Here is a 15315-nt window from a genome sequence, read left to right on the forward strand (position 1 = left end):
TCCTCCTCCTCCCTCCTCCTCCTCCTTCCTCCTCCCTCCTTCCTCCTTCCTTTCCTCTCTATTCTGCCTGCTCCCTCCCTCCCTCCCTCCCTCTCTTCCTTCCTTCCTTTCTTTATTTCTGCCTTCCTTCCTTCCTTCCTTCCTCCCTCCCTCCCTTCCTACTATCTACTTACCATCCTTCCTTTCCTCTTTATCCTCCCTCCTGTTCTGACCGAGGCTTCTCTAAAAAGCAGGAAGCAGAGTCTTGGTCACAACACAATCCCTTTTATTTACCCGACTGTGAATTCCTCTCATTCGCAGTCAGCAAGGCCTGGCAAACAGTCTTTCAGAGGAATATTTATCAACACCAACCTTATCTCGCTTGGAAAGCTGCCAGATAACTAGTTTCCAAACTCAGAGGAAGGCAAACCTGTCACAAAGTCTCTGGGATTCACAGACAGATCTTCCCACTCTTGAAACGACCAACCAACCGAATTGTTTCCTGCAAAAGCCCCCTCCCCATTCGCTCCCCTTTTGTTTCCTATGGGAGGGGCCAATCTTCTCCAAGGTGTGGCTTTACTCCTGAGTCGACCCTGCTTTCTGAGTTGTTCTTGTCTTCTGGCAGCTCTGCATGTGGAAACAGGCTCCAGCTGTTCCTCTGCCTCACTGCTGTCTAGCTCCCTCTCTGCCTCCGATGCAGAGCCCACGTCTGAGCTTTTCCCAGCCCCCAGGACTGGCCCAAGTTCCTCCCCAACCTCCTCACTGTCTAACTCTGCTGCCAGCTCCACCGGCTGCTGGTGGGCCACAACACCTCCTTCCCTCCAGCCCAACCATCTCAAAGATTCCCTGTAGATCTCTCCGTCTTCTCATCCCACTTTCCTTTTTTTCCTGCAGGTCCCATGTTACACTGGTTTCCTCCAACGTTGGGAAATTTGACGTAAGGATAAATTTTGGCTCATTGTCGGGGTGTGGGGAAGGCAGTGCCTCTTTCGGGGAGAAGTAGGATGGAAGAGGCCAACTCAACCTGCATCCTTGATGATTTGAAGGACAGCTCTGGAGACCTGACCAGTGGTTGCCCTCTGCTGGGTCTTGAGGTCAGGTCTTTTGTCCTCTGGGCCTTTTGCCAGGGCTCAGCCGAAGGGCTCTCCAACTGTCCTTGAGTTGGCAGAAAGCCCAAGCTGGCACAACAGGCTCTGCTGCCCCATTGCCAGTTTAATAACCATTAAAAACTCAACGGGGAAGCCATGTTAACTTAATGGCCATTTGTAAAGGAAGACCAATCAATCATCCAGGCCAAAAATATCTAAAAAGACTTTCTGACTCTCGGCCTAACTAAAATGTTGACTTTGACCCAGTGGTGAAATTCAATATTTTTTATTACCGGTTTGGTGGGCGTGGTGTGACTTGATGGGCGTGGCAGGGGAAGGATACCGCAAAATCCCCATTTTCTTCATGGCTCCATCTTTTTTGTTTTGTTTCTTCCTTTCAATTTGATCTATTACAATTTTTCCACCAATACAATATTCTAATTATACCATGTTCTTACATAACTATCAATTGCTTATCTGTATCTTTTTTCTAACCATTTGTAAAATTGATCCCATATCTTAAAATATTCTGAATCCTCTCTTTCTTTAATCATCAAAGTTAACCTATTCATTTCTGCACAATCTAAAAAAAAATTAATAACTTCTCCTTCCAGGGGTATTTTCTCTGTTTCCCAGTTTTGTGCAAAAACAATTCGTGCTGCTGTTATTACATGTATAATCAAATAAATATTTTCTTTACTGGTTTTCTCTGGGAAAAACCACTTGTGGACTTCAACTCCCACAATTCTCCAGCCAGCTGGCTGAGGATTTCTGGGAGTTGAAGTTCAGAAGTCTTAAAAGTTACCAAGGGTTGAACATCTCTAACTTAAATCATGCCTCAAAGACCCAACATGGACATGCAAGAGTGGAGTGTGACTTAGCAACAGTTTTATTTAAACATCTTTTTTCTTAAAAGTTATGAAGGTAAATTTAGGATTTTAGGAATGTTTGCTCTCAACCATGAGAAGGTGGGCTCATAACCGTAAATCAAGGAGCACCCCAATTGTCTCCATCCCCCCTTGGATGAGTTGGGGGCATTAAAATGTTTTTCCTCTGGACACAGGTCTCCCTGATGGAGGGACTGGTGAGCAAGATCTTTGAAGTGGCCTTCCTCCCTTCCATGAATGGTAAGAGAATTCCAGAACTTCTTGGAGAGACTTCAACTCAGCGTTTCTCAACCTGGACAACTGGCAGAGGTGTGGACTTCAACTTCCAGAATTCTCTGCGACAGCAAATGTGGCTAGGGAATTCTGGGAGAAGAAATCCACACCTCTGGAAGCTACCCAGGTTGACCAAGAGGGTTCTGGATACTTTGTGGACAATGGAGGGATAATAGTCTAGTGAAGAGAAGCACCGGGGAGACAGGATAGCAGTCATCCAATATTTGAGGGGCTGCCACAGAGAGGAGGTGGTCAAGCTATTTTCCAAAGCACCTGAAGGCCAGACAAGGAATAATGGATGGAAACTGATCAAGGAGAGATTCAGCCTGGAAATAAGGAGAACTTTTCTGACAGTGAGAACAAACTAATGGAATAGAAGTTGCCTTCAGAACTTGTGGGAGCTTCATCGCTGGAAGCTTTCAAGGAGAGACTGGACTGCCATAGGTCAGAAATGGTGTAGGGCCATGATGGCGAACCTATGGCATGTGTGCCAAAGCTGGCATACAGAGCCCTCTCGGCGGGCACGCGAGTTGTCACCCAGCTAATCTCCACTGCGCACGCGCACCTTCCACCAGCTGACTTTTGGGATGCACAGGGGGTGGGATGCATGTGGGAGATGTGTGTGTGTGTACGCGGGGTCATGTGTGTGTGGGGGGGTGAGGGGTCGGCACAAATGCACATGGGCGGGAGCATGGGGGTGCAGCGCCTACCCCATAGCATATTTATGGGCCAAGGAGGTACCTCAGGCTGGTAAGAAGCCTGTTATTAAAACACAGCTGCTTGCAATTACTGCAGGTTCTAGTCCCACCAGGCCCAAGGTTGACTCAGCCTTCCATCCTTTATAAGGTAGGTAAAATGAGGACCCAGATTGTTGCAATGGACTTTGTAAATATACAAATAGAATGAGACTATTGCCTTACACACTGTAAGCCGCCCTGAGTCTTCAGAGAAGGGCGGGATATAAATGTAAAAAAAACAAAAAAAAACGTGTGTGTGTGTGTGTGTGTGTGTCACCAGTTCGGACCAGTTCGGGCGAACCGGAAAATAATATTACATCTGGTTTACTGAACTGGTAGTTGCAAGGACTGGCTGGCCCCTCCCACCCTGCCCCACCCCTCCCAGAAGTCTCCATGCAGTCTGTTTTGGATGCGAGGTAAGTGCAGGGCCTGCACGGAGGCTCTGGGAGGGCAAAAAACGGGCCTCCTGGAAGTTCCGGAAGTCCAGAAACAGGCCTGTCTCTAGAGGGCCTCCGGAGCCAGGGGGAGGCCGTTTTTGTTCTCCCAGAGGCTCAAGGAAAGCCTCTGGAGCCTGGGGAGTCCTACTGGAAGTCCAGAAACAGGCTTATTTCCGGCCTCCGGAGGGCCTCTGGAGCCTGGGGAGGCTGTTTTCGCCCTCCCGGAATCTCCAGTTAAGCCGCCGGAGCCTAGGGAGAGTGAATCCCGCCCCCTGTGGTGCAGGAGGCCAAGTAGGCCATGCCCACCATGACCACACCCACCCAGCAACTGGGCAGAGAACTGGTTGCTAAAAATTTTAATGCACAGGGTGGGGAGCATAGGGGTCATGTGCGCATGCGTGCGGATCGTACATGCATGCGCCGGGAGTGCGCTTTGCATAATGGGTGCCAGCGCACTTTTGGCACAGAAAGAGAAAAAGGTTAGTCATCACTGGTGTAGGGTCTCCTGCTTGGGTGGGGCATTGGACTAGATGACCTGCAAGGTGTTGTGTCTGCACACCCCCGAGCCGGGGCCCCTGCCAGAAAGTGACTCGGAAAGTGAGGGGGAAGGGCCGTCAGGACTTACCTCGGGAGCACCGGCTTCCCGGGCTCAGCTCCAGGAGCCAGAAGCAGGCCAGGTGGAAGAGAATAGAATAGAATAGAATAGAATAGAATAGAATAGAATTGAATTGAATTGAATAGAATTGAATAGAATTGAATTTTTTATTGGCCAAGTGTGATTGGACGCACAAGGAATTTGTCTTGGTGCATAGGCTCTCAGTGTACATAAAAGAAAAGATACCTTCATCAAGGTACAACATTTACAACACAAATGATGGTCAATATATCAATATAAATCATAAGGATTGCCAGCAACAAGTTATAGTCATACAGTCATAAATGGAAAGAGATTGGTAATGGGAACGATGAGAAGATTAATAGTAGTGCAGATTCGGTAAATAGTTTGACAGTGTTGAGGGAATTATTTGTTTAGTAGAGTGATGGCCTTCGGGAAAAAACTGTTCTTGTGTCTAGTTGTTCTGGTGTGCAGTGCTCTATAGCGTTGTTTTGAGGGTAGGAGTTGAAACAGTTTATGTCCAGGATGTAAGGGGTCTGTAGATATTTTCATGGCCCTCTTCTTGATTCGTGCAGTATACAGGTCCTCAGTGGAAGGCAGGTTGGTAGCCATTATTTTTTCTGCAGTTCTAATTATCCTCTGAAGTCTGTGTCTGTCTTGTTGGGTTGCAGAACAACAAGATAATGAGGCCTCCGTCCCCTGATTCTTCCCCCCCCAGGCCACGCCTCCAGACCCGGCTGATGGCAATCAGGCCTGGCTGGACCCTAGGTTTCGTAGGCAGGAGAGGCGGGAACAACAGAAGCAGGGATGGGGCAGGCCTAGGAAGTGCTGAGTCATGGAGCCACACCCCACAGGATATAACAGCAGTGAGGGCTGCTGTGCCTCTTCGTAGCGGGCAAATCAACTGCTTAACTAAGAGCTGAAGTACTGTTTGTTCCTGGGTGACTCATTGGCGTCGAGGGAGATAACAGAGTCACTTGGCAGACGCTCGCTAGTTTGCTGCTAGAGCTGATAGTGCCGGCTAATTAAGCCATTGCTTGGACTGAGGTGAGGGGGGACAGAATACAAGGTCCCTTCCAACTCTGTTGTTCTGTATTGTTCTGTTTGCACCAACCTAGAGGCTAGATGATGAACACAACAGGCCACTTTGCTCACAAAAAGTCTCGTCTCTGTGCCTTTGCCTCTCGCTCCAAACAATATATGGTTGAATGTAAGAAAAGGTCCCATTAAAATGGCCAAAAAAAAAATAACAATAAACCTGTAGAAGAGAATATTTGTAATTCAGCTTTAATTCTTGGTGGTCTCTGAGCATGATTGTCTTCTTGCAGATGTTTCATGACCCAGCGAGATGACATCATCAGTGCTAGAAGGGAGAGGGGTTTGTAGAGTGGAGAAGGGGAAGGGGAAGGAGAAGGAGAAGAAGGAAGGAAAATGGAGACAGAAGAAGGAGAAGGAGAAGAAGAAGGAAGGAAAATGGATAGGAGAAGGAGAAGGGGAAGGGGAAGGGGAAGGGGAAGGGGAAGGGGAAGGAGAAGGAGGAGGAGGAGGAGAAGGAGAAGGAGAAGGAGAAGGAGAAGAAGAAGGAAGAAAGGAAAATGGAGAAGGAGAAGGGGAAGAAGAAGAAGAAGAAGAAGAAGAAGAAGAAGAAGAAGAAGAAGAAGAAGAAGAAGAAGAAGAAGAAGAAGAAGAAGAAGAAGAAGAAGAAGAAGAAGAAGAAGAAGAAGACAACACTCCCAGCAACACTGACATAAAAAACCACTTGAATATGAACACAGAGCAAACCCCACTCCCTTCTACCACTGATGATGCTACCTAGTTGGGCCATGAAATGCCTGCAAGAAAACCACCAAGCTCGGAGGGTACCAAGGACCCCCAATAATAACCTCATTAAATGGACCCTCCATGAACTTATCTATACCAAAATGTCTTCAGGTGAACAGATGGGCCACATGCAGGCTGGACTTTTAAAGACTTTCAGTTGTGTTAGCGGCTTTCCTGAGCTTCCTTGGGAAGAGGAGGAGAAGAACAAGATTTAAAATCCCCTCTTCTGAAAACATAAATTTCAGCCGTTAACGCTGAAGCTGTTGCTGTCTTTCTAAGATGCATAAATCCTTTGGCTGATAGAAAATAAGAACAGAATCCAGATCATTATTAACGGCCAATAGGTAGCAAAGTCATGACTTCTCTCCTTGGGGAAAGGACCTTAAATTAACGGCCCTTCGAGAGGAGCACAACGGCTGCGATTTTCAGGTTGCAAAGAAAAGTGCCTCCTTGGCAGCTTTATTTATTTATTTATTTATTTTGTCACAACAATATATGTAACTATCATACAGAAAGGTTATATAGTATATAAAGGTATAAGCATATATATATATATAGATATAGGAAGAAGAAAAGAAAAACAATAGGACAGGAACGGTAGGCACGTTTGTGCGCTTATGCACGCCCCTTATGGTCCTCTTAGGAATGGGGTGAGGTCAATAGTAGAAAGTTTTTGGTTAAAGCTTTTAGGATTATGAGAAGAGACCACAGAGTCAGGTAAAGTATTCCAAGCACTGATGATTCTGTTACAGAAGTCATATTTTCTGCAATCTAGATTAAAGCGGTTGACATTAAGTTTAAATCTATTGGTTGCTCTTGTATTATTGCAATTAAAGCTGAAGTAGTCTTTGACAGGAAGGACATTACAATAGATGATTCTATGAGTTAAACTTAGGTCTTGTCGAAGGCGACGGAGTTCCAAGTTTTCCAAGCCCAGGATTTCAAGTCTAGTGGGATAAGGTATTTTGTTGTTTACAGAGGAATGGAGAACTCTTCTTGTAAAATATTTCTGGACACGCTCAATTGTATTGATGTCAGAAATGTGGTATGGGTTCCAGACAGGTGAGCTGTATTCTAGAATTGGTCTAGCAAATGTTTTATATGCTCTGGTTAGTAGTGTAGTGTTTTTGGAAAAGAAGCTATGCAAGATTAGGTTTACAACTCTTAGAGCCTTTTTTGCTATGTATTTGCAGTGGGCATTGGCACTTAGATCATTTGACATGAAAACTCCAAGTTCTTTAAGGGGATGGAGGTCATCTGTAAAGTAATGTCCATCAAGTATGTACTTAGTGTTTGGGTTCTTTTTTCCTATATGTAAGACTGAGCATTTGCTGGTTGAGATTTGAAGTTGCCAAGTTTTAGACCAAGCAGTTAGATGACCAAGGTCTTTTTGAATGATAGATGTATTATCAGTGGTGTTAAATAGTTTGACATCGTCAGCAAAGAGAACACAATTACTTGAGATATGGTGACAAAGATCATTAATGTATAGTATGAAGAGTGTTGGTTCAAGACGCTGCCTTGAGGAACACCACTCTTGACAGGAACAGGATTTGATAGAGCATTGCCAATTTTGACCACTTGTTGTCTGTTAGACAGAAAAGCAGATATCCATTTTTGAAGGGGTCCTGAAATGCCATAGGATTTTAGTTTTAGGAGAAGTTTATCGTGTACTACTGAGTCAAAAGCTTTGCAGAAGTCTATGTAGATTGCATCTATTGTTTTGCCTTGATCAAGATTTGTAGTCCATATGTTTTTACAGTGGAGAAGTTGTAAGTTGCATGATAATTTTTTTCTGAAACCAAATTGTTTATTGGAGAGTAGGTTGTTTGCTTCTAAGTGTGAGGTAATGGATTGGTTGATGATTGATTCCATGACTTTGCAGGAGACGAGCAGAGAGATTGGTCTGTAATTTTCGACTAAGCTGGGGTCTCCTTTTTTGAAGATAGGGATGACTGTGGCCAGTGACCAAAGTTTGGGAAGGGAACTGGTAGTGAAAGCTTTATCAAAGATTATGCTTAGGGGTTCTGCTATATTAGTGGAAAGTTTTTTTAAGAAGTAGGCACATAGTCCATCGGGTCCAATAGATAGCGATGGTTTTATGTTATGAAGAGCTTTTCCAACATTTTCTTCTGTGAAGTCTATATGAGTTAAGTCATCATGTTCATTGCTGGTTCATTTGTGGAATGTCGGATATGTGTCATCACTGTTAACAAAAACTGAGCCAAAGAATATGTTGAAGAGGTTGGCTTTAACTGTTTCGTCATTGCATTCTTTGTTGTTAGAATCTTTTAGTGGTGGGATGGATCTTGTGTCTTTAAGTTTATTGTTAACAAAATTATAAAAGGCACGATTGGAATTTGTGCGCAGAAGGTCCTCTTCTTGTTTGGTGTGGTAATTTGTGCATTCAGTTTTTATTTGGTTGCATATATTTCTGTAGCGGTTTTTGAAATTTGCTACAAAGCCTTTTTTGTTTCTTTTCCAGAGGGATTTTTTTTTTGATTGAAGCTTTTTTATTGATATGGGTAGTTTGTTTTTCCTGATCATGGTTGTCAGTTGTGGTACATATAGTTTAATGACTCTATTGATTTCAAGTAGGAAAACTCTATAGTGGTCTTCAGCAGTTATGCAGTTTGCAAACAGATTTTGCCAGTCCAGAAATGAAAGATCGTTGTTTATAAGGTCGTAGTTGGCTTTTTTGAAGTTGTAGATGGGGATACTATTGTTATGACGATTTGCGTATGACGTAAGCTTAAGGAGAACTGCCCCAGACCTCACCAATGGGACCAAATGAAAACCTGGCTTGTTTGCCACACAAGGCACAGCAGTGATGGGGGTGGGGGGGCAGGGAGAAGGAGAGAGAGAAGGAAGCAAAAACTCCCTAATTTGCCTTTGAGCTTAGAAACCTGATCTGTTTCGTTTCTGGCTGCAGAGATCTTAGGCGGAGGGGTTCCTCTCCCCAGGCTGCTGAATATCGATTTCAACAATGCTTCTGTCGATGTCATCGAAGTAAGTGCTACAGAAGGAAGTTGGTAAGAGGGGAAAGGAGGGAGGGAGGGGAAGAAGGAGGGAGGGAGGAAGAGAGGAGGGAGGGAGAGGGAGGGAGGGGGAGGAAAAGCGGGACAGAGTAGGACAGAGTGGGACAGAGGGAGGGAGAAGAAGTGAGGGATGAGGAGAGTTAGAGCAGCAGTTCTCAACCTGTGGGTCGCGACCCTATTGGGGGTCGAATGACGATTTGCCAGGGGTCGCCTAAGACCATCGGAAATATGGGAAGTATACTTGCGAGTCGAAGAATCGCGCTCCAATGGTTGACTCCACAAGCCAGCTGCAGGCTCTTCAAATCGCTAGCCGAATTCGGCTTCAGGCGCGATGAATTAAAAAAGAGAGAAATCTTTGCTCTGATGTCTCCCTCTCAAGCCAGCTGCAATCACTCCCAATCGCTAGCCTAATCTGGCTTCAGGCGCCATAAACTTAATAGGGGAGGAGTCTCCGCTTTAATGCCTCCGTCCTCAAGGCAATCGCAAGCAGTTCAGATCGCTAGCCAATACGGCTTCAGGCGCGATAAATTCAAAACGAAAATAATTTTATGGTTGGGGTCGCCACATCGTGGGGAATTGTATTAAAGGGGTCGCAGCACTATAAAGGTTGAGAACCACTGAGTTAGAGGGTCAAGATGTCACATTGTCAAGACCTTTTAATGCTTTCTGGCAGACTAAATTGGACAAAGGTCTTGGTGCATTTTGGCCACCATCATTGGTCCATTTGTGGTCACCACTATTTGTGCATTTTGTGGTCACCATTATTTGTGCATTTGTGTGGCCATCATTACTGATGTGGTGGCCTACAGATGGAGCTCTCGCCTCACAATCCAGAGGCTGTGGGTTCGATCCTAGATAGAGGCAGATATTTCTCTCTCTGGGCACGCTGAGAATATACATCTGCTGAACAAAACTCCGCACTGGTGACAGGAAGGGCATCCGGCCGTTTAAAAAACACTCTGCTAGCTCCATTCAGTTGCTTAGACTCCACCCTGCAAGGGATTATGAGGTCATTAAATGAAGTTGATTATTGGTGCACTATGTCAGGGGTCTCCAACCTTGGTCCCTGTAAGACTTGCGGACTTCAACTCCCAGAGTTCCTCAGCCAGCTTTGCTGGCTGAGGGACTCTGGGAGTTGAAGTCCACAAGTCTTACAGGGACCAAGGTTGGAGACCCCTGCACTATGTGATTGCCACTAGTGGTGCTTTGTGGTCACCACCATTGGTAGATTTTTGGTCATCACTCTTGGTGCCTTTGTGGTCACCATTATTGGTACACTTTGTGGCCACAGATATTAGTGCATTTGTGGGCACCACCATTGGTGTATCTGTGGTTGGCGTCCAACAGGGAAAGTCAACGAGGGAAGCCAGAGTTTGCTTAAAAAGTACATGATCCACTTTTCAGTGATTCAGTGGGGGCGAAAAAAGGCAAAGAATCAGGTGTGTCTCATTTAATGATTGCCTTGCTTAGCGATGGAAACTCTGGCCCCAATCATAGGCATCCGTTGAGGGCTACCTATACTCTCAGCATTGCTCAATAAGCAAGGAAGCCCACAAATTTAATGAGCCAATCTTCTGAACTTTTCGCAGAATGGCATAGCAGACTGGTAGGATGGTTGAAAGGGCCACCATACCAGTGATGGGATACCGCCCTATCTCCCGAAGGACTCATTTAAAACATTAAAATATAAATGACCCCAATAAAATTTTAGGCCAGTCCCGCTTGAATAAATAGGTGCGTTTTCAGCTCACGGCAAAAGGTCCGAAGATCAGGCACTTGACGTAAACCAGGGGGAAGCTTGTTCCAGAGCGTGGGAGCGTGGGAGCTCCAACAGAGAAGGCCCTACCCCTGGGTGCCGCCAGCCGACATTGCTTGGCGGACGGCACCCTGAGAAGGCCCTCTCTGTGAGAGCGTACGGGTCGGTGGGAGGCAAAAGGTAACAGCAGGCGGTCCCGTAAGTACCCGGGTCCTAAGCCATGGAGCGCTTTAAAGGTGGTAACCAAAATCTTAAAGCGCACCCGGAAGACCACAGGAAGCCAGTGCAAACTGCGCAGGAGTGTTGCTCCCACTATTACCCGCGCAGCTGCATTCTGGACTAGCTGCAGTCTCCGGGTGCACTTCAAGGGCAGCCCCATGTAGTGAGCATTGCAATAATCCAAGCGGGAGGTGACAAGGGCATGAGTGACCGTGCATAAGGCATCCCAGTCAAGGAAGGGGCGCAACTGGCGCACCAAGCGTACTTGGTGAAAAGCCCTCTTGGAGACGGCCACCAAATGATCGTCAAACGACAGCCGCCCATCCAAGAGGATACCCAAGTTGCGCACCCTCTCCGTTGGGGCCAATAACTCGCCCCCCACAGCCAGCTGCGGCTGCAGCTGACTGAACCAGGGTGCCGGCATCCACAGCCACTCCGTCTTGGAGGGATTGAGCTTGAGTCTGTTTCTCCCCATCCAGACCCGTACGGCTTCCAGACTTTGGCTCCCAGGGGGGTGCAGGAGGCCGAGTGCTGCCTGTCACACCCCCTGGCCACGCCCACCATGGCCACACCCACCCCAGCCAGTCATTAGGGCAGAGAACCGGTTATTACATTATTTGAATCCCACCATTGACCTCAACCCCAATGTTCTTGAGGTCCTTCCCAGATTTTGCTGATGAGGGTGCAGCGGGAAAGGATCACAGACTTCCCGGGTGGCGTCAGAAGACCACTCCTCCAATTTTCTAGGCAGGATGACTGGTATCCCCACCCCATGAAAGTTGCAAGAAGAAGGGTCCACCCTACGGGAATTCATCAACTGGGTCTGTTTTGGTTAGGATCTGCTGGTGTTGTCTGCGTAAGAGAAGACCTCCGTAGAGGACAACGATGGAAAAGAAGAAGAAGAAGAAGAAGAAAGTTTCTTGTAGCAGGATCCGTCCTTCCCCTTCCTCATCACACACAGCTTTGAGTTTCTCCTTCTTTCTGGGCAAAAGAAAGCCACCCAAGTCCTCACAGGAAGACGAGGCGTCGGTTCTCCAGAAGGGACAACGGTGGCCTTTTGAGCCGTCCTCACCAGGCTTCCATTCAGCTTTGCCATTTCCAGGAGGGTGTGAACCAGGCCATCCCTGCACCAACACACACCCACACACGCACACCCACACAGAGCCAACAAAGTTGTGTTTCTCGCCTGACCCGTTTTAATAAAAGCTTCTGATTTCATTGCATTGTTGAGTCTGTAGACTGCAAACGATGGTTGGCCATTTGGAAAGAGGGTGGAGAAAACGTCCTTGCAGGCAGTCCCCAACTTACAACACTTCGCTTAGTGACCGTTCAAAGTTACGATGGCACCGAAAATAGTGACTTAGGACTGGGTTTTTTCACCCTTATGACCGTTGCAGCAGCCCCATGGTCAAAAATTCAGACACTGGACAACTGACTCATATTTATGACGGTTGCAATGTCCCGTGTGTGTGTGTGTGTGTCACGTGATCACCTTTTGCGACCTTCTGACAAGCAAATTGAATGGGAATTCACTGAACAACAGTGTTGCTAACTTAACAACTGCAGTGATTCACTTAACAACCCAAAATGCTATTGCTGTTTTCCTTCCTTCCTTCTTTCCTTCCTTCCTTGCCATGGTGGCGCAGTGGCTAAAGTACAATATTGCAGGCTGTCTCTGCCAACTGCCAGCAGTTCGATTCTGACTGGCTCCAGGTTGACTCAGCCTTCCGTCCTTCCAAGGTGGGTCAAATGAGGATCCAGATTTTTGGGGGCCAGAGGCTGACTCTGTAAACCACTTAGAGAGGGCTGTAAAGCACTGTGAAGCGGTATAGAAGTCTAAGTGCTGTTGCTATTCCTATTAACCATCTCACTTAACAATGCTGGGCTCAATTCTGGTCGTAACTCGAGAAATACATGACATATAGGTAGGAGAGAGAGAGAGAGAGAAAGACAGAGAATGAGAGAGAGAGAATAATTAGTTATAAATCAAGGACTATCTGTAGTGTAAGAATTGATATTGTTGTTCCTTCTTTCAAACAAGACAGCTCCAACGTCCCAAAGGGGTTTTTGCAGGAGGCAACTGGACTTCAAAGAAGAAAAAAACAAGGAGAATCTCCCCAGACTCCTCTATTTTTATTTATTTATTTATTTTGTCACAACAGTATATATAAGCATAAGCATGAAAATAACTATATAATATATAAGCATATATATAAACATAAGTATGTAATAAGTATATTAATTGGATATAACGAAAGGAAACAATAGGACAGGAACGGTAGGCACGCTGGTGCTCTTATGCACGCCCCTTACGGACCTCTTAGGAATGGGGTGAGGTCAATGGTAGGTAGTCTTTGGTTAAAGCTTTTGGGATTATGGGAAGAGACCACAGAGTCAGGTAAAGTATTCCAAGCATTAACAACTCTGTTACTGAAGTCATATTTTCTACAATCAAGATTGAAGCAGTTAAGAGTGCAGAGAAGAGCAACAAAGATGATTAGGGGACCGGAGGCTAAAACATATGAAGAACGGTTGCAGGAACTGGGTATGTCTAGTTTAATAAAAAGAAGGACTAGGGGAGACATGATAGCTGTGTTCCAATATCTCAGGGGCTGCTACAAAGAAGAGGGAGTTGGGCTGTTCTCCAAAGCACCCATCATTAATGCTTCAACAGCCTTTGAGACAAAACTAAAACAGAGATTTTGGGCCTTGAAAAAAAATGGCATTGCATTGCCCTCAAATGAATTACTTTACTAATTTCTTGGATTTGCTTCTCTTCTATAGTCTTCCAATATCTCAGGGGTTGCCACAAAGAAGAGGGAGTCAAACTGTTCTCCAAAGCACCTGAGGGTAGAACAAGAAGCAATGGGTGGAAACTCATCAAGGAAAGAAGCAACTTAGAACTAAGGAGAAATTTCCTGACAGTTAGAACAATTAATCAGTGGAACAACTTGCCTGCAGAAGTTGTGAATGCTCCAACACTGGAAATTTTTAAGAAAATGTTGGATAACCCTCTGACTGAGATGGTGTAGGGTTTCCTGCCTGGGCAGGGGGTTGGACTAGAAGGCCTCCAAGGTCCCTTCCAACTCTGTTGTTATATTATATTAACATTAAGTTTAAATCTATTGTATTGTTGTGACTGAAGCTGAAGTAGTCCTAATGAAGTAGTACTCTAATGGGCACCAAAGAGCTTGTGTACCCTATTTACATCTATTAGCATTAAAAACGCACAGACCGAAGAGTAAACAGGGCATGGGCTACACATTCGTTCTGTTCCAGTGTCCTGGTGGAAGGAACGGAGCCTTCCCAGCCCGGTGCCAACTTCTGATTTCTTTTCTGAAACTCGGCACCAAATCAAACAAAGGAAAGATTCAAGCCTTTCCCACCAAACTCCTCTTGTGGGCTTACATAGAATGTTTGGAGCCCTGCAAGAATCCTCTTGACTTTTGCATTTAATTCTTCCGCTTTCTGAGAATTGGGGGGGGGGCGTGAGGTTTTCTTCTGCCTTCATTGTCTCCGTGTCCTGCCAGAGATCAAATATTTACCCACGTATCTTTGTCTTCTCAAGAGGGTTTGCACCTGACTCCCAGGGTTGCATCACATCAATTTTCAACTCGGGACAGAGTTTCAGGTTTGACTCTCTAAGGCTCCGGAGTTTAAGATGAGGTCAAGCAGAACAGAGCTGGAAGGGACCTTGGAGGTCTTCTAGTCCAACCCCTGCCCTGCTCAAGCAGGAGACCCTATACAATTTGAGGCAAATGGCTGTCCAGTCTCTTCTTGAAAGCCACCAGTGTGATAGAGTACCCACAACTTCTGGTGGCAAGGTGTTCCAAGGGTTAATTTCCAATAACTTCGGTGGCTGGTTCCAGAGTTTTTTCCTTGTCTGTCTGAGACAACTCTGAGAGAACAATACTTCTGAAAGTATTGGACCTTAGAGGTCTTTTAGTCCAACCCCCTGCTGAAGTAGGAGACCCTGTACTATTCCAGACAAGTAGCTGTCCGATCTCTTCTTAAAAGCCTCCAGTGATGCAGCACCCACAACTTCTGGAGGCAAGCAGTTCCACTGGTTAATTGTCCTCACTGATAGGAAGTTTCTCCTTACTTTTAGGTTGCTTCTCTCCTTGATTGGTTTCCATCCATTGCTTCTTGTTCTACCCTCAGGTTCTTTGGAGAATAGCTTGACTCCTTCTTCTTTGTAGGAGCCCCTCAGATATTGGAAGATGCTCAAGACAAGACATGGAAATCAGGTTACCTTAGAACAAGTATCCAAGGAAGAAGCACAGAAGGATCCCATCTCATTATTTGGGGGAGGGGGGCTGTGGTCTCCCAGATAACCCCTTAAGAGACAGACCCCCATCTCTCCTCCTTTCTGCTGGCCTATCTTGGAGGCAGCTTAATGGTAAAAACAGCCACAAGATTCTGCTCTTACTTCCTTCCTTCCTTCCTTCCTTCCTTCCTCCCTCC

At 46.0% G+C, this 15315-nt stretch overlaps 1 protein-coding gene across 1 annotated transcript in view; it reads left to right on the forward strand.

Annotated features, from left to right (window-relative positions):
- Nucleotides 1–11711, forward strand: part of LOC131195097 (BPI fold-containing family B member 4-like) — a 30980-nt gene extending 19269 nt beyond the window's left edge. Inside the window, exons 15-18 of the mRNA XM_058176725.1 lie at nt 874–916; nt 2131–2194; nt 8771–8847; nt 11688–11711. Of these exons, the coding sequence (XP_058032708.1) occupies nt 874–916; nt 2131–2194; nt 8771–8847; nt 11688–11711 (208 nt within the window). The remainder of the gene's footprint in view (nt 1–873; nt 917–2130; nt 2195–8770; nt 8848–11687) is intronic.
- Nucleotides 11712–15315: the final 3604 nt, after the last annotated feature.

This window comes from Ahaetulla prasina, chromosome 3, assembly GCF_028640845.1.
Source record: "Ahaetulla prasina isolate Xishuangbanna chromosome 3, ASM2864084v1, whole genome shotgun sequence".
Classification (NCBI taxonomy): domain Eukaryota; kingdom Metazoa; phylum Chordata; class Lepidosauria; order Squamata; family Colubridae; genus Ahaetulla; species Ahaetulla prasina.